Here is a 25,269-nt window from a genome sequence, read left to right as displayed (position 1 = left end):
TGCGTCTCTTCTGACAAGCCTTTTAACCCTCCTTGGAGCTCATCAAATGCCGCCTTACCCTTGGAGATAGGTCTACGCCTAATTAAAATCAATAGACCACCAAAAGATGCACTCGGTTCCGTTGATGAAGAAGCATGCAACCTAAAACCGAAATCAATTTTCCAAATTCTTTTCCGTAGAGTTTTTTTTTCTAGTTTGCCTAAGATGACTGACTGAGACTGATCGACACGTGTTTTGGTTTTTATACAAGTCTCTCATCACCACATCGTCGTCGTCGTCGTCGTGGCTTGGTCTTCGTCAATCGATTAGCTTTAGTTTGCCTTAATTTGACTTTAGTCGGTGTTACTTAAAATCAGTGCCAAGCGACCTGCTGCAAGGCGTTTTCAGCGTTTGGTTTTGCTTGGCCTCTGAAGCGATCAAGGCCAAGATCAAGGGGGGCACGCCACGTGAAAAATGCTCTGAAACTGTGAGGTTGGTTTAATTTTTAATAATGATTGCAGGAAACTGAATGAGGAACTGTTTCGAAGAAAGAAAAAAAGTTTTTTTTTTATTAAAGCTGTTTAATATCGTTTGAGAGCACTCTTTTGTGCTTGGTTGACTTGCTCTTTTTATCGATGAAGCCAATCGTCTTCAGTTCACAGAACCGACTATATACATGGGAGAAAGATAAAATCTTAAAAGTAAGAACAGGATTAGGCTAAACACAAATATCGTATCCCTGTTGATTGACCCGATTACACCAGTTTACATAAATACAGGAGGAGAGTTAATAGATGTTCCATCCATCACCTTCAATGTTTCTTCGCCTTCCGGACGTAGGACTTGATGTAGAAATCGACGAACATGGCCAGGATGAAGAGGGCCTGGGCAAAGCCAACCCAGTGCCAGAACTGCGGAAAGCCACAGTCGAGTCCGGTAAGGGCAGGCCGTCCGAAATGGATCCCCAGATGGATGAACTGGACCAGCTGCATCCGGGTGAGGTACTGCTTGAAGCGGGCAGCCCACTGGGATCCATAGGAGGCCAGATAGTAGTACAGGTACATGACCGCGTGGACCAGCGTGTTCCAGAGACCGAGCAGGTAGATGTGGCCTCCTGCGAATGATAAATGAATGTGATTTAAGAATTTTTTACAAAATTTTTCATTTCAAGTTAGTTTAATGTTTAAGAAAATTAAATAAGCGATCAAAATCCCAAAAAACTTAATTATCCGTGGTTCAAAATTTAGGTTTAGCATAGGGATTTGCATTCTCAATCCAATTAAACCTTCTCTCTATGAGTGTTCGTGAACACCAGTAGATGTAATACAAAAAATCCATCAAAAATGATACAAATAATGATAATGATACTAAGAAATTTCATTAACTTTTTATCTCAAAGCTGAGCCGTCGAATTGTGTTATAATCATTTTTACCTCCTAAATTCTAAAATAAATAAAATTTGGATAATTGTGAAATGTAGTCCCTCCTACCTACTAACCACCTTTGAGTGTACAGACGAAAAACTATGGCTTATGATCTTTCGATTCAGAAAAAAGATGTGCAATTTTTTTTTTAAGATGCCCAAGTAACCATAAGCATTCAGCCATAACCCTTAATCAGCCTTAAATCAACATTTTAAATGCATGTTAGCATTATATCAGTTAGCATTATGAATGCTTTTAAGTATTAAATCAGCATTTTTAATGCATAGAAGCAATAAAAAAAAGTGGTGTGACCCGAACAGTACTTGAAGTACAGTTTTTTCACCTACCTTATCAGCATCAAAAGTGGTCAAAATGGTAAAGGCGCAAGGAAAGAAAAAAGGATGCTGCGAGATCCTCGGTTCGAGATTCATCAAAGGTAATTCATAATTCAATTATAATTACATCTAATTTCATAGAACCCTTCATAAAGCAGGCATAACCCAAGTAACCAAAAGTTCCAAAAACAGTCTCTTTAAAGCTTACTCAGCCCAACTCGAGGGCTGTATAGCATTCTATTCAGCTGAAAATTTAAGTTCTTATCCACACTTTCATGTTCTATTATCAAAGCTGAGTAGAAGGCTATTCAGCCTTCGTATGAAACTTCAATAAAACTTGTACTATGAGACTTCTATGGAATAATCATGTTCGTTCAGAAGTACAAATTGAGCACTTACGAAAATCGGTTTTCAATTCTCTCGAGTACCTTTTATTCAGCCAAATGTGAACTTTCAATGTACAAGTTTAAGTTGCTATGTGACTTTTGGTTACTTGGGAGTCCTTCATTCAGCAGGTTGATTGATGTTGTAGATAATGATTTTATTTCTAATTTTTGTTCATTTTAATTAATTAAAGAATAATTTCCCAATCAATTAAACAGTTAAAGGTGATCTAAGTATGCATTGTTTATGCTTTTATACGGCTGGCGAACAATGACGTTTTGATGGTGCTTTAATTCAGCATTTTTATTGCTTAATAATGGCTATGTTGTGATAGCACTTATTCAGCCCGCTATTTCGCCTTTTTAGCATTAATTCTGCATTATATTCGCATATAGTGCAAAACAAGCATTAATTCAGAGATATATATGGGAATATAGTGTTATCTAAGGGCTATGTTTTAGTGCTTATGGTTACTTGGGTGGCTTAGATATTAGCTTAGCTTAGTTTTTTTTTTTTTTTTACAGTTAGATAGATTTTATTCATTGTAAAAACTCAGAAGAAAAACCTTAATGAACTTGCGTTCCTCTAAAAGGTTTTGTTTGAAGCTAACAAGGATATAATTCTGTATGGCTATGCTTACATTAACCGCTCTAAATTGGATTTTAAGAATTTTTTTACACGAATTTTAAATATAGGTACATTTTCACTATGACGAATTTCTCTACTTAGACGATTGTACATTTTTGGGCCTGTAGCTTCTAATCGCCTTTCTCCGATTCTCGTTGTTGAACTCTCTACATATAATCTATCCATAAACCGGGTATTATGGTTATGAGTAGCATGATGTACATTGAAATTATGGTGGATGTCCTTGATTCGTACTATTCGGTGCATGATAACCAAAGTTTGTAAGTCACGCAAGCAGCTTATTGGTAAAATGTTATGTCCTGGCATTCTATACAGATCTAGGCTGGGGTACAAGTAGGGAAGCTTAAAGATAGATTTCAAACATCTATTCTGCTGAACTTTTAACGTTAATAAATTAGTTACATTGGTGTGTCCCCAAGCACTAATAGCGTATGTATAGCGACTGTGTATAAAACTATAATATAGCTTTTGCAAAACATGTCTTGGCATGAAATACGAAAACTTACGGATTAATCCACAAATGGGGGCACAAGTTTTTACAAGATTTGTTATATGTGGCTTCCAAGATAAGCGGTTGTCTATGTGCACTCCTAAGTATTTAAAGCACGATACTTCTTCTATTTCACTATTTTTGTGGATAAGTTGTGAATGTGGCGGCAGTTTCGTTTTGATTCCACGAAAGATAATAAATTTGGTTTTAGAGGCATTCAATGTAAGTAGGTTGTTCTCGAGATATTTATCTATGGTAATCAGGTCACTCTCCATTTCACGAATGACGGCTTCTACATCCTTCTTCGAATATTCCAGTACCGTGTCATCCGCGAACAGCTTCGGGATACCACACAGGGTAAGTTTAGATAAGTCGTTCACATAAATTAGAAACAGAAGCGGACCTAAGTTGCTCCCTTGAGGTACGCCTACACTTATAGGTAACTGAGAGCTTAATGTGTCGTTGATTTTAACTACTTGTTGACGATTTTCCAGATAACTGTGCATCAGTTCGTTTGCTAAGCCTCTTATACCATATGCTTCTAATTTTTTCAGCAACAAGCTATGATCTATTGTATCAAAAGCTTTTGATAAATCAAGAAACAAAGCTCCCGGTATTTCATTCTTCTGATCCAAACTGTATGACACACTATTAACTAGTTCCAGTAGAGCTATCTCCGTGGAACCTCCTTTACGAAATCCGTGTTGATGTTGATAGAAAAAATTTTCACCATCTAGAAACTCCAACAGTCTTGTTGCGATCAGCTTCTCAAATACCTTGCTGAAGGCAGAGAGAACTGAGATCGGTCGGTAACTATTAAGTGCCTTAGGATCACCGGACAAGTTTATTTGACTTTTCGCATCCATCTCAAACTGTTGAACCCGGAATGCTTGAAAACTGTTCATAATGACGAATATAAAAATAATAATATATAATTGATGTTTTATAAATTTGTCATGAAAACAAAAGAATCGTTGGTGTGGCTGAGTAGAACAAGTCATCAGTTTTGCACAGAGCTCAAATAAAAGGCGCTTGGGATTTAGCAGCACATTTTCAGTGTACAAAACTGATGCTTTTGGTTGAAAAAAAGACTCTAATTTATATATCAAGAAGACAGCTCCACCCAATTGAAATTTATTTTTTTGTAAAAAAAAATGAATCTGGTGACTCTCAATTCGTAGAAACACTTTGTAAATATAGGATATAATGAAGATCTTTTCATCACTTCTACCGCTTCTACCTTCACTTCTACCGCTTTGCCGTCTTCGGCAAAGTAATAGTCAGACAGTTTTCCAGTAAGCTTCATCTATTTGAATTACATTTGCATTGCGTGAGAACAAAATATTAAGGAAAAATAAAAAAATTAAATTGACATTCTATTAACAAATTTTTTGCGTTTTCCCAACCCGGGTTTCTCATTTTAAATATGTGCAAAAATTTAGTCGTTGACCACATAGGAATTTTTTCTGGACTACAGGACAGAGCTCTTGAAATTCGGAAAAAGTGGCCACCCTAGTGCACAATAGATATAGACAAAAATTCCTTTTTCCGCAATGAGATTTCATATTTATGCCATCCGGATAAAAATCAGCATGAGATTTCAAATTAAGCTTTCTAAAGCATCGTTGGAATCAGATATATTATAACCAATATACACCACTCCACGAGAAAACGAAAGACACGAATAGCGCTATCTGGCGACAGAAATGGAAGAATTACACTGTGAATTTTGTCGAAGCTTTGTCAGAGGTGCCAGGTATTCTGATTTTTAAGGATGTGTCTGGATTTTCTGTATATTTTGTTTTTCAATAGGAGATTTCAAGCCTCTTAATATTCATCTCATGCATACAGCAGTGATAGCAATATTAGGTTTAATTTTGCCCTAAAAGTCTGCTCGGGTTTGTTTTTTTTTTGGTACGGGATCTTCAGCAATCATTTGTAATCTGGAACTTGGTTCAAAAATTATAAATTAAAAATTGATTTTTGCTATCGTCCCTCTATGTGTTTAATTATCTTTTATTTATGATAAAGCTTTGTATAGTGACAAATTAAAAAAAAAATATTTTCATTTAATTTATTCCAATTTTTTGAAATTTTCATGGTGCAAGAATAGGAATATTTTGGCTAAAGAACTTACAAAAAAAAAAAGAATAGGAATAAAAGTTTTAATTAACTATAACTGGCATCCCTGACTAAGTCGTTTCCGGAATACACTGAGGTTTTTTTACGCGGTTTTTTTTACACGGTATTTTTTTATGCGGCTTTTTTTACGCGGATTTTCGAGAAAATATTCTAAGACTTTTTCAAAGGAAAACACTTAGAATCTTTTTGTAGTTTGGAAAATCTTAGCTCTGAGACTAAGAACGTGATACATGAGATCTGAGACCTGAGACCTGAGACTTGAGACCTGAGACCTGAGACATGAGACCTGAGATTTGATACCTGAAATATGAGGCTCGAGATCTGAGACACGAGACATGAGACATGAGACCTGAGACTTGAGACCTGAGACATGAGACCTGAGATTTGAGACCTGAAATATTAAACTCGAGATCTGAGACACGAGACATGAGACATGAGACATGAGACCTGAGACATGAGACATGGGACATGAGACATGAGACCTGAGACATGAGACATGAGACCTGAGACCTGAGACCTGAGACATGGAACATGAGACCTGAGACATGAGACGATCTGAATTCCACACTGTCAAATAAGCCTCACTATATTCTACTATTCTATTAATCTAATTGATTTTGTTTTTTATCTTAAAAATAAACTATCATTGTACGCAAATTAGTAAATAATCATGGTTCTTACGCGTTTTTTAGTAACGTGCTTTTTTGCGCGAATTTTTTAATTAAAATGCGGATTTTTGAAATAACGAGGTTTTTTTACGCGGATTTTTGAAATAACGCGGTTTTTTTTTGCGGATTTTCGAATTAAAGCGGTGTTTTTTACGCGGATTTTCGAATTAACGCGGTTTTTTTTACGCGGGACGAAATACCGTGTAAAAAAAAACCTCAGTGTACACGTTATCACGACTTACACGAATTTCTCGAATTAGAGCTTCCATTTTGCCCGTTAGGGGATGCTGATGCTGTCGCCTTTTCTTTGTATGGAGAATCAACTGTGTTCAAAATTGGTTAAGTATATTAGATTGGAATCCTTACTTGAGATTTACATTCAATCTGGGAATTCAGATTTTAATTTGTTGTGGGTTTCTTCATTGTTTTTCATCAACATCGGCTCGGCAAAGGATCACACAAGTTTTTGAGAGCTGTCGATATAACAGCAGCTTTAATTAGTTTACTTTTCAACATATTTGCCTAACCCTACCCGAAGCTCTCGGTTTGATCTATCCAGGCGCGGTCCTAGCGCTGGCTCTTGGGGGGGGTGATTTTCCTATTTTCAAAAATCAGTCAATATAAAGGAACGTTAATATCAAGTGAAAAAAACAATTATTTGAGTGAGCGGAAGGAGCGGGGATGGATTGGGGGGGGGAGGTGGGGAGTTATGGTTGCAAATTAGTCTACAATATAAGCTGCGCACTGCTCCTTTTTCCCTCATGAATTTCACTGAACAACATGTATTTGAAAAAGTATGAAACAAGAGATGAATAATGAAAACTTTATCAATTTACTCATTTCAATATTCGTCTACACAACTTACACATCCTTTTATTTAACAACCAGCGAATCTATAATATCCACCGCGAAAATTTGTTGCTATTTTTTTTTAATTTGTAGGTATATCTGGTGTTTGAAAATTGTCACTTCAAGAGCTCTGTAAAGATTTTCTCGTTATGAATGTAATTTTTTCAATGAAAATAATACACACGTTGTTGAGAGATGAAAATGTAGAAAAAAAAACATTCAAGCTATCTTCATTTTTTTTCCTGAGCTTCTAAATATGGACGATTTCATATTTTATAATTTTTCGGAAGTATTTTATTTTTCACCAATAAGGCCGAAAAACTAATTAACAAGCATGACTAACGGGCATTAAATTCTCAATTGGGGTATTTTACTGAATCGTGATCTGGAAATTTAGTATTATTATTTTCAAATTTGGAAACACAATATATAAAATAAACACTTTCAATACAAATTTAGTAGAATAAACCGATTATGAAAACACATTATAAAAAAAGTGATTAATCTTTTTAATTGTTCATGTAGGTACATAGTACATACCTTCACATAATTCCTCATTTGGTAATAATTTTCTACTATAAAAAAAATGATGAAACGAAGGGTTTATTCCGAATGTTATACTTTTTTTTTAGTGAAGAGTCTCAATTATTTGCAATTGAAATGGCCAAGCTTTCGAATTCAGAATATCAAACCTTAAGCTAAATTTTAATTTAAAATTTCAATATTATTGTGTAGATAAGCTGAAAGCACTAAAAGATCTTCTGACTGATTAGCATGATAGATTTCCTTGTTGCCGAAAAAATAGTGGAATGATAAGGTGATAGTTTTAATTGACAAGGGAAAAATTAAGCGCATGCAAACTGATTTTGGAAGATTTTTTCGTCTCAAACTAGATTTTTTTGTCAGATTTTTTTTCTGCCTTCTTATTCTCTGGCATTCATTAATTTTAAAACATAGCAGTAGACCTACATGAACAACAAAAAATATTTAAAATCTTTTCATTATCCATTATTCATTCAACAATACAGTTTAGAGGGAAGAATGCCAAAAAGTAACAAACAACCGAAAAAATTATACGTATTTCGTCTAGATAATCATCTTATTTTACAAAATAGGGACAGATACTTACATCTATTATTTTTTCTCATGGTAAATTACTCACAGTCTTCATTAAAATTAATCATTAAGTTAAAATCTTTTTTTTCTAAATCTTTTTGATATTTTACACTTTTGCTAAAAAAAATATGGGATTTGTTTCCTTGCGTTATAGTTTTGAATGCAGATTTTGGGTTCTGGAGATGAATTTGAATCTCTATCGCCAAAACCAATTCCTTCATATTGAAACAGATTTTATAAATACATTTTTGTTTCTTTTTGGCTCTAAAAACTCATAGGGATTTATTGTTGCTAAAATTTCTTGAGAAAATTTTTTAAAATTTAAACTTTTATTACGAATATTTTATATTCAATTTCTGTTTGAGAGTACTTGAATTTTTTTCATGGTCATCCATAATATGAATGTTTGATGTGAAACATTTCAAACAGAATTCAATAAAATCAGATCTGAAATTTAAATTTTTGTTTTTTAATTTCATAATGTAGGTTAATCATTTTTAGTTTATAATTCATACTTCAATGGTGGAAAATTGAGGGTGGAAAAAATCGCCAAAGAGAATCTTTACTGTGATTCAGAATCTGAATTCTTATTTTGCAATAAGTCTAGAATTCCTTGTAAACACTAGTGAAAATAGCACTACTTTAGATTTTAAAATGAGGTTAGCATTGGACATCTGATTTGACCGTATAAAGATTAAAAATTCTCAATAAACGAGCTGTAAACAAAATAAAAAAACTAAATTTTAAATTCAAATTTGTATTTTAATTTCAGATATGTATGAGCTTTTTATTCTTTAAGTGAAGTTTTATTAGAATGATTTTTCCTGATTCTGAATTGATAATTTTTTTAAAAAATATTTTGAAATACAAAAAAACAAATGGGAAGCTTTTCGCTGCTCAAAACTTCATCAAAAATGAATTTAATGCGGCATCAATACTTGTTGTTTATTACGATTGAATTTGAAATATTGGTGACTAAAAGACCAAAAGAAAGATTAGAAAGTTAGATGGTCGTTTCTTAAACCCCTACTGGAAAACTGATCACTCCAATGGATAATTTGACTTAAATTAAAATTTTTTACAATAAAGGTAATTTAACACTTGAAGGCCAATGGTTTTTTTTTACTTCTTAGAACGACTAAGATCTGTTAATCCATTAAACATGGTAGAAATATCTAAAAATAAAGAAAATTGACAATCACATGATTCCGTACGTTTATAGTTTAATGATTTTTTTCTATAGTTTTCTTCTAAATCTGAGCAAATAAAAAAGAAACTGTATATTGAAGGCAATAAATGTATGATGACAACAGAACAAATATTTCCATTATTTCAGTGTCATAACCATATTCACCCCCCTATATGACTTTTTCAAATTTGTTATTTCATTAAAATTCAAAACAAAATCAAGAATTTAGAAGCTTCGAATTCGAAGCAAATATAAAATTTATTACGATTTGCTCGTGTTAATTTAGGCATATGAGGGAAATTAGTGACAATTTTAAAAAAGTTGTCCCTACATTTCATTAAAAGCACATTCAAAATCAACACTCAACAACATACTTTTGTTGAGTTACTTATCAACAAAAGTTATTTGGTATAATTCAGTCCAGGGAATCACAAGTTACAGCTGCTTGAGTTTGGTGAACCGACTTTTCCCAATATTCAGCCTTTCAAGTGATAAATAAACTTTTTCGTTTAATAAACACCCCCACGGAGTGGAAAATTTTGAAAATTTAAAAGCACATCAACTAAGAAAAGTTTCAACTTTTTATAAACATTCGAGCTTTTTCGGGTATTTTATAACGGTTTTTTGCCGCTTGGGGGGGGTGATCACCCCGATCACCCCCCCCCCATAGGACCGCGCATGGATCTATCCATTAATCAAATTTTCAAATCTTTAATATAATAATTACTTTGATGTATCTTATTTGACAAAATGCCATTTTTCCAATTATAAAGTATAAAATTTTACCTCTTGAATAAGAGCATAATTAATAAAAATATGCTACATTTAGCAAAAGATGAAAAAAAAAAACAGAAAAATTTACTATGTTATATGTTTCCGATCAGGAGAGCATATCACACCACTTAACGAGAAAACGGGAGACACGAATAGCGCTATCTGGCGACAGAAAGAAAGAATTGATTTTTTAGGTGTTGTTGTCAGGTGCCCTGATTTTTCATAATTTTTCCTGATTTTTGAAAGACCGTTCTGATTTTTGGAAAACTCTGGAATAACCTGATTTTTAGAAATTCGTCTTTGAAATATCCTGGATCGTCCAGATTAAAAAAAAATCTTCAAAAAGATCGACTTTGTAATTTAGTAATGAGAACATCCAACTTATCTACAATAAAATCGTTAGACATAACTAATCGATGGTTATCTTCGGTTCAGATATTTAATCATTGTTTTTCGATTGGAACTGCAGTCCAGCCAAGAATGCTCACTTTTTTGCATATATAAACCCTCTAGGACTCAATATTTTTTCACACAAAAATTCACAGCAGTTGTAGACTGCGATTACAAATAACTTTTGTTCTACGAAAAATCATATTTATGGAAAATATTTGATTTATCGAACAAAATACTTTAAAGCAATTTTTCAATTTCATCATTTTTAACCAACATCGTTAAATTGAAGAAAAAAAAATCCAGTAACTTTGTAGCATCTAAGGCTACATATTTATAATTTTCGAATCTAAAATTAGTAGAAAACAATTGTCCTGATATACATTTTGTCGGTAAATGTTTTCCAACCCCCCCCCGGAATAATTTTTATTATAACTGGCATCCCCAACTAAGTCGTGTCTGGAATATACGCTTTCACAAGTCACACGAATTTCTCGAATCAGTGATACCATTTTGTCCGCTAGAGGATGCTGTCGCCTATTCATTGTATAGAGAAAACGACTGAGGTAAATACTGGTAAAGTATATTTGTAATTATCTTATTCAGATATAGGTTTGACATCAAAATTTTCGTTACTGTCGCGTCGAAAAAGAAATTATATATCATTTCATACAAACAGTAAATTTTCCTGAAAGTTTGAGTACAAGGTAGGATACAATGCAACATTGCATACAAGTACTTGAGTTCAAACCACACATTGGATGAAAACTTGCAATACCCTAATCGGCTGAGTTATAATCTTGTTATAACGCTTTCGAGAATCTTATTCAGTTATTCTTGCATGGACTTTTTAAGCCTGTCATTGAAATCTGTTTCCGGACTATTGTTTTCAAAAGCCAATCAATTTTTAGATTCATTCTTTTTAAAGAAATACAGAAGAGCAGGGCTCTGTAGGAGTTTAAGAATTGTTATTGTAATTAATCATAACTGTAAAAGTCTGTCAAGAACGGGATTTTCTATAAATATAAGGTATGTAACATCCTGACTGATCCAATTGAGTAGATTTCAAACAGTTTAAAAAAATGCCATACGAACCTGGAACAAACATCACTCCGATATAGGTCATTCCAACCATGATGGCATGATGGTACACGTGCAGGAAAGACACATGCGATTGTTTTTTGCGCAGCACGAAGAACATTGTGTCCGCCAGATCCATCACCTTGAGCAGGAAATACGCGTAGGACATGTACAACTCCTGATAACCGGAAGTGTCATGCCCGTAGTCCACCGGTTGACAAACGTATGAGAAGTTCGGCCTAATCCATAAGAGGTATATCTGTAACAACGCATACAATTTGGTAAGATTTACCAATAAATAAATCATCACTTAAGCCCACCTCGGTCAGGAAGAATGCACTGTTGGCGACGACCTGGACGATGTTGTACGCCCGGATGAACTGGCGCAGATCGTACGGTTTGCGGTTTTCCATGAAGCGGGGCCCCACCCGCAGGACCGCTATCAGGTACATCGCGATGATGGCTGGCACCTGCCAGTTCGAGTCCATGAGCGGCAGCGTCTTGCTGCGGTCATCTGGAAGAAATATTTTCAAGAATTAATTTTAAACAGTTTAATATTTGAGATAGTATCCAAGTCAAATTCATAATTTTGTTTCTTATATCTGGAAAATCCAAGGATCCGGTTTGAAATTTTCAACCCATAAAAATGGATAATACTTAGTACAAAAAATGGATAATACTTAGTAAAAAAAAACTGGCAATTTTCTTATATAATATTGAATTCATGAAAATGTTTCTAATGCTTGCATTAATGATGATTGAAGATGCTCAAAATCTATACAACATCAGTTCTATAAGCGACATTATTGACTGAGATGTTTAATGTATGTCATTTGAGCCTTTTTTTACTCAGCTTTTAAGTTTCGATTAATATTACTTTTGATTTTATACATTGCTTCATGAAAATTTTGTTCAATGCGAAAAAAACAGATTTCAGCTGTACCATATTTAATGTTGTTTATGATGCAGTTTTTTTTTGCATATTTTAGGCCAAAAATGAGAGTACGTCTTAAACACAAAGTGAATTCTTAAAATAGTCCAAATTCGAGTGAGTTTGATGTAAATTTCAATAAAATTCATGAAATATTCTCATAGAAAACTGACACAGTATTACTTAGTGGATCAAATCACAAAATTAACACTTGCAACATATTTCAGAACTTAAACAGATTTTTTTTTATTTAATCAGAACAATTTTTCTTTTTTTTTCATTTAAAATTCCAGTGGATTCCTTTTAGGAGGACTGGCAACTCTGCTGTTTAGTGATTGCATGGTTTTTTATCGGTATCAAAATTCTATAATTGTGCGTGTTGTATCTGTTTTTAACTGGCGGTTCTACTATCAAAAGATAGGCGAAGTTTTTTTGATTTAGTGTGTTGCTAAGTTAAGGATGTGTATGTTTGAGTTAAGAAGAAATCAGTGATTTTAAATGAAAGTTTTCGACACCTGGTCCTGTGATGACTCGAACCGTGAGAGGTTGTTTCGTAAAATTTCCGCTTGAACTTGACGAAGAAGTGGCGCTAGTATACCAGATTATCAAGGATTCAAACCGCGTCACCAACCGTTCCCAAAAGTGAACTTATACTCCCAGGCTCAGGAAATATTTCACCGAGAAACAAACCAAGCTTCAGATAAGTACCCTTCCAGTTTTTTTCATTACATCGTATTCCTGTTTTTTTTTAATTGAAATTGGAACGATGCGAGAACTGTCTGCTCTTGATAGTTCTTATGCCATGTTGTATGCTATATTGCGTTCAACAAAGAATGAGGTAAGCTTCGTTCGTCAAAATATACACACTCATTTGGCGCAACACCTTAAACTTGTAAAATTGACCCATTATTGCGAACAGCCGAGATCTGTCAAAAAAAGTGTCGTTTCATCGAGTCAATTTTACACATTATTTTGAAAAGCTGGCTTACTAAATAAAGGGTAGTCTTCTAACTTGTCATTCTATCCGATAGTGATGGTATATACGGTTTGCAGTGTGGAATGAGGAATAAGTTTAAAAGTTGTGTTTGAGTTAAAAGGTGAGTTGTTGAAATGGAATAGCTAAAACCTATATTTTATAACACCAGCATGAAAATAAATAAATGACCAGCATGAATAAAGAAATTCAAAATCAGTTTTATTTTTATTATTTTCTTTCCATCCTTCTGACACTTAGAAGGGCTAACATCAAAGGGCTGACATCGCCATGCAAAGCGGGCTTCTAAAATAATGTGTAGATTTTACATGTTTACATTACTAATTTTCACCTCGGTTTGACGTACATGCTGTGTACACTATAAAGGGTACAAGGGCTTTACATGAAAAAGGAGTTAACCCAGTCTTTTCCGATAACGGGTCAAAGCTACAATATAAGGGGTTGTGCCAGATGAGTGTGTATGAAGCTTCCACCAAGTTCCCTAGTTTACGAAAGCTTTCGTTGAATTCAATCCTGTTGAACTCGTTAAATATGATATATGGTTGCCAGTATCACAAAAAAAACCACAAAATTATCAAACAGTTATTTGAAAACTAAATAGGTTTTCTTTCTTGAATATTTTTTTTTTCAAATGCTTATTCGAAAAACTTAAGACCTTTTTATGGCAACAAATTCAATTTTTAAAGAAATAAAAAAATAACAGATAGGGTTAACAACTCAACCATCAATGCTTTGAGTTCCTTTTTCAAAAAGCGACGTTCTTGATAATTAGCACAAAAAAAGTGTAGATGAAAGAAAGCTAGATTGATGTACGTTAAGATTCAACTTGTTTGAGCTTTTTGCATCCAAATCGTAAGTAAGCTCATATCCGAAATTCTTTATCCAAAAATGTAATGCCTCTGATGTTCAATGTTGGAAAACCAATTTTTCATTTCTATCCTATGAAGCAACACGGTAATTAAATCCTCAAAGCGTCAAATTGTTATTGATAAGAACTTTTAAGGGGATACAATGAAAAATTACTCAAATTTTCATGTTTTATCCTAGTTTTTTATTCTAAAATTTTCTTTTGCTTCCGTTTTCTTTATTTCACCAAAACCAAAATTTTATTGATTTCATAAACCTTTAGTGACCCTGTTTGATTTCCATTTAAAAACCAAAAAACTAAATTATATTTGAGAAAAAATAATAAAGGAAATAAATAATATCTGATATAAGAGAAATACGAGAATAAAATAGAGAAGGAAAACTTTATTTCGTATTTGATTATTCAGGAAAGATTTTTTCAAGAAAATAAACTTACATGTAGTTCAGTACAATAAATCATATTTCTTGTTTTTCCATTCGGTTATAATTTTTTTGTTAGCAAATTTATTTTGCTCATTTTCTAGAAGTTTAATTAGCTTTATATTCCGGGTTCGACGAATCAAAAATGTTGATTTCAACTTTAACTGCATGCCAGTCAATGCATTTCTTTAAAAAAAAAACGGCTTTTTGTTTCTTAACGTCACGAACGAAAGTAAAACTTGCGTATCGTTTTTCTTTCAACTTATTGAAACCTCTTTTATCAAAGTCACGTTTTTTTTAAACAATCTACATTAGTATTTTCTAAACTTGAACATAGTTCGTGCCTTAAATAAGCCTAGACCCTTTTTCGAAGATAGCATGCAAATAATTGATTAAACTCTGAATAAAATGTACTGTTATCAAAAGATTTAATCTGACAACTCTATAATGTTCGCTTATATCATGTATCAAAGAAATAATATCACATCAGGCCGAGAAAATCTCTTAAACGATAACGCCAATTATAAAATTTGATCGATCTACTTGCAATTCATTGATGTTGTAGGAACCACATTAGGGAAATATAATAGTCGTATTAAGATTCAACTACCTCCTTTGTGATTTTTAGTTAATCCCAACATGAACAATTTGGTCATTGCTTTTCTGAAACTTCGAAATTCATAAAAATAATAGAAATTTTCTTACACGAAGCCAAACTTAAAAGCCACGCAGCGGAAAAATATCAAAATTCGGTGGTAAAGTCTTAGTAATAAAGAAAAGGAAAGAATTTTTTCAATAGTATCGAATATGTATGTAATTGATTTGAACTATATTGTGATAATGAAATTTTAATATTAAAATTTATAAAACTACATGAACCACCACACATTTGAATCTTAAGAAAAAACATATTTGGCGACGGATGCTTGATAAATATAGTCACCTAGTACGACTTGAAAATACTGAAGGAATATTATCTTTTTCTCAAAAGAACTCTTTGAGCAATGATTTACAACAGAAGATAAAATGTGTATCGAAGCGCTTATTATAACATATAAATGGAACACATTAATAAAATGATTGAATAATCTGATAGATAACATGAATTGGTGAATCTTGAACACTCACACTTGAACTTGGTGAATCTGGTGCAGAATTGAACACTCAGAAAACTACCTCAATCGATGTAGGTTTCATAGATGGAAACAGAATCAACGTAAATTGGTTGAAAACTGAAAACTCAATCAAAATATTAGGAGTTGTATTTGCCAACTCAATACGAACCATGATCCACATAAACTGGGACTCGATAGTTGCAAAGTTTGGTCAGCATCTTTGGCTCCACACAATGAGGCAGCTCACGATACACCAAAAAGTGACGCTTTTAAACCAGTGTTCCGAATATCACTCAATTCTCATGAGAGACACTGAAACGTTTTCAACAGCGAAAGCAAAACCTAAATTGTCGGTTGGTTTATCTCCCAGTGGGGCAAAGATTGTGTTCGACAGCGCTGCTCCGAGAATCAAAGAAATAAAATTTGAAAGAGAGACGTTTCTTCTCCAGTTGGAATTCTCAACTGAGTGAGGAGCTACCTGATTTTCAGTTTCTTTTTTCAGTCAATAACTTTTCTTGCTCAATCACTCACTCACTCACTCGTTTACTGATCGATGATCGAATGCTGTCTGCCTGATACATCTTGCTTTGTTGTTGCTGTTGTTGGGGAGGATTAAAATAGTCATTCAAACACGCAGGCAGTACGTATGAACATATGTTTCTGCCGCTTTGCCAGAAAGTACGCAGGCAGTATGAACCGATGCAAGGCCGCATTGATTGAGTTTGAGTGAGTGAGTGAGTGGATTTTCGAATTGGATCTTGTATCAGTCAGTGTCTCAATCACTTCTGATACACCAGGTAGTGAGCTTGAGAGATCGACTTAGATGCGAGTCCGCTCTCGCATTTGAATCTTGTTTACATTGACTTCGCATTGTCGCTCTGCCGATTCTCTAGGGAACAACAGGCAGCAGCAATCGGCTTTGAATGTTTCCAACAAGAAACCTATCATGAGCGTTTCTTCCGAGTGATTTTCGGAAGACTGTTTTAAACACTTTCGTTAGTTCAAAGATCTGGTACATGTCGGCAATTTTGCCTCCTTACTGTGTTCACATTTCCAAATTAACGAGCCTGATGGGATCATTCATATGGAAAGGGCACCCAACTCGAGTCCCCATCCAGCAGCTAGCGAGAAACATTGAAGACGGTGGTTTGAAACTACAGCTCCCAGGTACAAAGTGCAAGACACTTTTGACAAATCGCCACAGACAGGACATTAGTGCTATGCCATTCTACAGCACTTTTCTGAATACTAACAACATTCCAAGTATTCCTGCCGATCTAGTTTGTTTGAAAACTGTAATCCAAGTGTCAAGGCAGTTACCCGACAATATTCTAAGGGGTCCTACATCGGCAACTATACTGCAGTGGATGTTGCAAAACACAGACCGACCAAAAGTAAAAACAAACAGTCCAACTGTCAACTGGTCTCGCATATGGCGAAGTATAGCTTCTCGCCAACTCTCTCCGTTGCACAAACAACAGCTGTTCATCTTTATAAACGAGAAAACAGCTCATAAACAGCTTTCCTACCGAATGCAGAGAGTAAACGACGACATGTGCGACTTCTGTAGAGCTGCGACAGAAACAATTCAGCATAAATTTTCTGAGTGTCCGCGTGTCGATGCTGGATGGAGAAAACTGAAACAAAAAATAACGAGGATCACAGGGCAGCGACGTCTTTCATTCAACGATATCTTGCAACCAGTGCTGCCAAGACTGAGACTCAGTAGTAGAATACGAGTTCTGGAGTTAGTGGCGAAATATTTGGACTTTGTTAGCAAAAGTAACAGTACAATAGATGTAAATGAATTGGAATTTTACCTAGATCTACCAACAAACTAACGTAAAAATAATGTAAATACCACTTAGTCAAATAAACAAATTTTACAAAAAAAAAAAAAATCTTAATGGAAAAACATGATCGAATATGTAATCACTTCTTGAAAAGTAAAAATTATCTAAAACCTTACTTTGTGCTTTTTAAGCAACTAAGCTCTAAATGCTTGGCTTCCAAAATGTATGAGGCAAAGGAGAAAAAAGAATTAAATAATTTCCAAAAAGGCTACACTCACGAAAGACAGTTTAGCAAATTTTTATATCATAGTAATACATTTTCAGTTCAAGTTATTTTATTTCTCAACCATAAAGGTCCTTTTGGAAATTGTTTAATTTAACAGGGATCGCAGTAAAGGAAAAAAGCGAGCTAGTTTGTCTAGGGTAAAATGCGGAAAGTAATAGCTTTCACTAAATACTTAACTTTATATATTTTTATTGCATTTTATCGAATGCCTCATAGAAAAAGGAGTTTCCTTAGGAAATGTCTAGGAGCATAGGAGGTGTAGGAAAAACATGATCGCACCATTTTCCAAAATGGATCCTGATCTTTACCTTTCTTTAACTAACACAACCCCTTCCTTGAATACTTGAATATAGATTCGCAGACGTACAGACGGTTTCCATAGTTGGGGATACTAACTTATCTCTGGTTCTGAATATTTCAAAATTATTTTGGAGTATGCAGGAGCAAGAGGTTGCTAGTTGAACCTAAAGAGAATCATACTAACATTCCTTCCTTTTTCCTCCATTGACTACTAGGACGTGGCCGGCGCCGTTATTGATCTTTTTAAAGGGAGAGCATGAGTTTTGTGCATTGTGAATGAATTGCTAATCCCAAGCACCATTCTGTTGGCCCTTGCACAAAATTGATGGCCTCGATCAATCACGGAGTAGCAACCATTGGCGAATCAGAACTTGTTCTGCTTAGCCACGCCAGCGATCATGGAATTGGAAATGCGTAAGTTGAACAAAGCCTATTAGAATATGTTATCTGAAATCCTTTTAGATTGTTGGTTGGTGTATGAATATATCTTCACAGCGTTTCGAATTCAATGATTTAAGGTGGATATGAGTAGTCAACCAAGCTAAGCTAAGCTAAAATTCCAATGGATTCCTTTTCCAAGTTCATTTTCCAAATCCAATGCGAACATATGTATAAAGAGTTAAAAACCGCAAAACAATAAGTCAAAATAACACGTGTGTCAGTTTAAAATGCAAGGTGATTTTGATTGCTCATTGAATCATGAAATCATGAAATAAAAAATAAATTTTATAAAAAATGAGAGAATCTTGCTTTTAGCCTCTGAAAATTAATTAAAAATTTAATGATTTTCATATATGTGTTTCAAATTCTTATTTTTAACAATTTTTTGGTTGATTTTAGTAGATTTGCGATTAAATTCGATTTTTTTCCAAACATTAATGACTGTTTAAATGAAGTTATTTATATTTTAAGACTTATGCATTACTGTCATAGTATTTATTTTCATTTTGCCTACGATAACAGCTACGAGGCCAATCCCCAAACAAGTGTCTTTTTTTCTAAATACTTGTATCAAAATGTTTTAACACTTAACAAATCTCGATCCACCTCGCATAATGGATAATTTAGATGGCATTTTAATGAAGATTCAATAAAAATCTTATTTAGACTAACAAGGCTGAGAAATACATGAATCAACATTTTTTTAATATCAGCTTCGGTTATAAAGCATAATCCAATCGATGGATGAGATATCTGATATTGTTTTATCATAGAATATCAATCAATATGAACAACATTTTAGATTCAATCAAGAATCAGGGACTAGGAAGAACAAAATGTGTAAATTTGTATATGACAAAATAGCTAGTTTTCCATATCTATGCGGGTTTGTTGATTCGTTTTCAATTTGAAGAAGAATAAACCTGAAATACCGGTATTTCTACCATACAAAAACCGGTATTTCGGTTTTCGAAAAATGGACGAAACCTGTAAAACCGGTTAGACCGCCCTGTCTTCAACTCATTTGTTCCGAAAAAATTTATTCAAAGAAATCATAAACTATCGCCTTGGTTAGACTGCTTTAGCTGATATAAAATTAAAAATCGGAGTTCAGAACAATTTTTTATTTTTTTCTATACGTACATACATATATATAGAAATAACGAATTTTTTCTCGAATTTGCCAATAACAGTCATGAGTTGATAGTTTTTAATTAATGCATTCAATGAATTTTTAACAAAAAAAAATACCACACCCTTACTTAGAAATGCTACTTTAGAATTTCAGATTACGTCTCTCTTGTATACCTATAATACATAAGAAGTGTATTCGAAAAAAATGCAACACTTTGTTTTGTGAATAACTTTTGAATGCATGAATGAAAATTGATGACATTTTCAGCGAAGTTACCTGGTAATGTAATGTTTACGTATGCAAATTTTTGTGTAGTTCTGTCAAGTTGTTTTTGAGAGAGCGTCCGAAGAAGAAATTTTTCGACTACAATTTATAACAAATTTGGCCGATTGTCCTTGTTCAGAATTGCCCCTGATGGCATGCATCGATAGCATCAGAATGACCGCCGATAATTGAAACCGTTAAGAATGAAACACTCATTCTCAAAAACATTACAAATGTTGAACTGTATTTTACTTCCATAGCTTAAACGTATAATAATTTTAGACTTCCGACACAAACTATTCTGACTATATATTCTGACATTGACCATTCCGGCCTCTGACTTGGCCACTCGGGCCTCCGACTTAGGCCACACGGGCCGCTGACTTGTTACCATATGCGATGGTGTTTGGCTAGGAAAAGAGACCAAGTCAAGGATCCTTCGGAAAACCCTCTTCGTGTCAAAAGAAAACAGATTATTTTCGGCGCGTATTACCGCCGTTAATGCGCGCAGCATTGCCATGTTGCTACTGGGCCATTTCTGCTTCGGCAAAAAAACAACATATTTATTGAACTTTTTATCACTCCACCACCATTTTTGCGTGATTGCACGATTCCAGATAAAACTTAAACAGAGTAGGTATAAACTTTGTGGGACCTATTAAAAAGTTTTTCAGAAAAAACGGTGGCATTTGGAGGCAGTCTTTTGTATTTTTAGCCATTCATCCTGCCAACCGTTATGAAAGAATGGGTAATTTGCAGTTTTCGCAGATCGTTAGCCTACTCAAGTACAACACATTAATTTTTTAAATTTTTTATCCTTGTTTATCTCCAGGAAATACATGCGAGACTTGTCAACGAAAAGTTTCTGGTTTGAAAGCTGCCAGGTGACCTCTGAAGAGATCGTTTTTCTGTCCATTACGACATTTTTCAAAATATCTCTCCACAAGCAGTCCAAATATTTTGCGCACGATTTAGCCACCGTATTTTGTTTATTTTACCGATGGGCAGCTTTTCTACATTGTAGAAATTAAGTTAAGCCCATTTATAAGTGTGCTAGACGAACCAGTCAGAAAAAATGACTTTTTTATCCCTTCTTCATTCATATTTTCGGATTGAGCTTGAAAAATCCTCTCACATTCCTCTCACTTCATGGAATCATCAACTTCCATTTTTATTCTAATTTTAGCTCACTATTGGATCCTATAGGACTTCTTAAACGATTTACCATGTGAACTCTGGGCGAATAGTTGATTTTTAGCTGTTTTTGGGTCTCCCACTGACACTTTTCTGGATTTTTCACCATCCTGCCCAAAACAAATTTGTCAATAAACTGCAACATTGAACGTTATCTCAAAAACCACTTGATAGATTGTCACCAAATTTTGTGTACGTACACATTACATTACTAGGTAGCTTCACTGAAAATTTCATCAATTTTATTAACGAAAAAAAAGTGTTGCATTTCTTCGAATACACCCTGTAACAAAACAACCTCCAGTTTGATATAACCTAGATAAAAGTTCGGATGGGACCTTTCGTATAGGACGGTAATAAAAAGTATGCAATTTAGTTTAGGCTTCATGCAACTCCTGTTTTCCGGTACTAAAATTTCGCAACACTCGCACTTCACTATAGACTTGATATGTTTAAAATCATGTAGATATTGCCACATAAAAAAATAATATGGAAACTATTAAAGCACTTAGTTTTAGCATGAACACATAAGATCATGATTCCTGATCTCGCTTGATTTTGAGCCGCAAAAAAGCAATAATTCTGGAACAGAAGTTTGTTAAACAATCCTAGGAGGATGAGTGTTTCTTTTTACTGATATGAGCTTTTATGCTGAGGAATTATACGATGATTTGTCAGCAATAATATTAAAACTTGAACGGCAAAAATAGCTGAAGGAAAAGGAATAATAGAACTGAAACGAAAAAAAACGATTGAAACATGATCGTTCAGTTTTCTTTGTCCTTATATTTATGCCTTTTCTTATGTTGTAACAGCAAAAAAAAACAACATATTTCTACACTTGTTTGTAAAAAAAAAATCCACTAGTCTTGGTCGCAAATGTCTTTTTTATGTGAGAACTTAAAGTTTCTTTTTTTCATTTTTAATAACACGACAACGAAAAATATTATCTGTGTCCTGAAAAACAAACAAGAGAGATATTTTTAAGTAGAAATTTAAATTTGGAAAAGGCTACTGATCTTAAAATAAGAAAAAAAAAATCTATGTTTTTCCTTAAAATTGTGTGAAAAATCTTCCACAAGTTTTTGAACTCAAATTTCTGAATACTACATACCGAAGACGACGTTGGATGATTGAAATCCATTTTGAAATAAAATAATTCTGGAAGTGCATTCCCAACGAACTATTAAATTCTAACCTTTTTTTTGTTAGTTATGACTTCTATTTGTATTCGATATTAATAGCGTGAATTGTAATCTGTCGTTAAACCTTTTGTTTTCTTTTTATCAATTTCCTCATTTTTAACCTATTCTTAAAATATCAATTTTTTTCCAGAGGTAAGTTTTCTCTTAAAACTAGAGATGGGAAATCTCATGGACAAAAAGAAAGTGTCTCAATGCTTGTTCAAGATGCAAATGTCAATTTTTCCATAATCAACATTTAAAGCTCTTAGCTACATTTCAAAACAAACCGAAATTTAAATATTTTCAATATTTTGTTAAAGTCAAACTAGAACTTTTATGATTATAATTTTAATGGCATGTACGGCGGAATGAAAACTAGAGAGAATTTACTTATAGAAATTTGAAAGAAAGGTGGATAGACAGGCATTAGTGCGCCAATAGGAGAAAGCTTGATAGGTGTTGAACATGTATACATGGGAATTCTCTTTCTCAGTTTCTCGTGTATAGTTAGCTAGTGTAGAGCAAAGGCGGGACAATTCATGGGAGCTTTTCATCAACATGCCCTTTAGCCTAAAATTTCAACACCTATCAAGCTTTCTCCTATTGGCGCACTAATGCCTGTCTATCCACCTTTCTTTCAAATTTTTATAAATAAATTCTCTCTAGTTTTCATTCCGCCGCACATGCCATTAAAATTATAATCATAAAAATTACGGCGAATAAAATCATATAACACTAGAATTTTTATCATATTTGGTTGCGCTAGAGCAGCGGTCGGGGAACATTTCTAATTATTTCCCTAAAATATGTTGATGTACCTATATTCATTAGAGTACAATTGATGTATGGAAAAAAAAATTATAATCTTTTTTTTTCGGGGGATACAAATTTCATGATCGAATTCTAGAAACCGACTATAAATTTTTGAAGATTGGCCCGAAAAACCGGCCTGTGCCAAATTAGACTTGATTTAGGTGTGCCTCACAGCGCTCAGAGTTTTGTTTTTTTTACCTTTGAAATCGCAACGGGGAGACCAAAAGAAATCGGGAAAATCGAAATTTTTATTTTGATTAGAATTGACTTAGAAAAGCTAAAAACGTCAAAATCTGGTGTTACAACGAAAAAAAAATTTTTTGAAAAAATTTTCTAAATCACCAAAGGGAGGACCCAAGATAATTTGGAAAATCTAAATTTAAATTTTTATGACAGATTGCTTAGAAATGCATGAAACGTCGAGATCTGGTACCATTTAAAAAAAGTTTTGGAATTAAATCGACTTTCTGTGGCTGGTTTTCCGAAAAAACGGCTAAGGTCCAGAAAGTCGATTTTTATCCAAAAAATTTATTTTCTTGATCTCACCGTTTCATGCATTTCTGAGTCATTTGAAAACAAAATTTAAATTTCGGGTTTTCTGATTTCTTTTTTTAGGGTGAAAAAAACGAAACTTTGAGCACTTTGGGGTACCCCTAAATCAAGTCCGATTGAACTGGAATGTTCCACAAGTCGGTATTTTGGGCTAATCTACAAAATGTATATGACCGGTTTTCGAAATTCGATATGACATGTTAAGTTTCGAAAGTCTTTGCAGCTTTCGACATCCAAAAAGACGACAGATCAAGTTGAATAAATGCTCCAGATCGAAGTTCAAGAATTGCTTCTGTCAAACCTGATGGTTCTTCTGGTTCCATAGCAATTTCACATTCAACAGAATCTACAATTCCTGAATTACGTGTATAAAAATCTAGAAATTTATCTGGAATCCAAGCGCGTTATTTGAGAGCATCAAGAGAAAATATTCATGAGGAATTGGCTCAATGATTTCTTTATGTGAAAATGTTAAATTCATAAAACTTTTTATTATAAACATTATTCTATTATTTTCACATTGTTACTCCCTGTGGAAAATAACTACCAAATTTTAAAGATTACTATGAGCTTATTTATGTTTTATTCTCACATGTCATCAAAACGTTATTCTTATTGAAAGGTTTGAACATCAAATAGAAGACATCTACATGATTCCATAGTATAGAATAGGACTACCAAACGTAATAAATAACTGCATTTTTAATTCCAAAAAAAAGGATAAGGGTTCAGGAATCTCGATCATAATTAAAAGAAAACAAGAGAAAAAACTTAAAGCAACCAAATCACTTTAAGGTCGATAAATTCTGCTTATCATCGTTGATGGAGTACATGCGGTTTCTTCTATCTTAATAGTAAGGGCTCAAAACACATCCCCCATTTATGTATGTACCATCATTGTCACTATAATAGTTGCCGGTTTATTGTTCCCTCGGGCTTTCCAATCACATAGGTCACTGACACTTGTACTGCATCGTAAAGCATCGGATGCAGCAAAAGAACCACGAGTAGGAGTATAGGACTCACTTTTTTGTTGTTCATATTCGCTCTTCTCGTCACGTCATCTGGTTTACCTTGAAAGTTCGTTTCAAAACTGCACTTTTTAACAATTCCATTGCCCCCGACCATCACCCACCTCGCGGATCTCCAAGAAGCCTGGTGGCCACGCCGCTCAGGTTCTGCACCAATAAAATCCTCATCTCAAAATGCAGTGGATGGATGGTGGAATTCGAGATCAAGAAGATCCTTGAACTTGTTGCACTGTACCGTTCCACGAGATATGTATGTAAGTAGCTGCACTTGCTCGATGAGGAACTTTCCTTTCACTGCGCTAAGCCGCATTTCAGAATGACGATTATTACAAGAAGTTGCACCATACTGCAGCCAAAAGGTACCATTTGCTAGCTGCACTTCCAATGAACCCGAACGGGTGCATAATTAATACTGTCCGTTTAGAATGACCTAGGGATTAAAAATTTGACAAGCTTCGGTTGCAACCTATTGGAAATGTGA

The 25,269-nt window shown here is 34.0% G+C and overlaps 1 protein-coding gene across 2 annotated transcripts in view; it reads right to left on the bottom strand.

The window, feature by feature from the left end:
* Positions 1-563: 563 nt before the first annotated feature.
* LOC129749086 (elongation of very long chain fatty acids protein AAEL008004-like) overlaps positions 564-25,269 on the bottom strand; it is a 64,840-nt gene continuing 40,134 nt past the window's right edge. Inside the window, exons 1-4 of one of the 2 annotated variants that reach the window (XM_055743942.1) lie at positions 24,893-25,009; positions 11,789-11,982; positions 11,484-11,727; positions 564-1,093 (exon numbers count right to left, since the gene is read on the bottom strand). In XM_055743942.1, coding sequence (XP_055599917.1) covers positions 792-1,093; positions 11,484-11,727; positions 11,789-11,982; positions 24,893-24,956 — 804 coding nt within the window. In that variant the 5' untranslated portion in view covers positions 24,957-25,009 and the 3' untranslated portion in view covers positions 564-791. Of the gene's footprint in view, positions 1,094-11,483; positions 11,728-11,788; positions 11,983-24,892; positions 25,010-25,269 lie in introns of those variants that run through there. The other variant, XM_055743943.1, reaches the window with a different exon arrangement.

Source organism: Uranotaenia lowii, chromosome 2, assembly GCF_029784155.1.
Source record: "Uranotaenia lowii strain MFRU-FL chromosome 2, ASM2978415v1, whole genome shotgun sequence".
Classification (NCBI taxonomy): domain Eukaryota; kingdom Metazoa; phylum Arthropoda; class Insecta; order Diptera; family Culicidae; genus Uranotaenia; species Uranotaenia lowii.
Note: the sequence above shows the minus strand (reverse complement) of the source record. Positions and strands in the feature narration are given on the sequence as shown.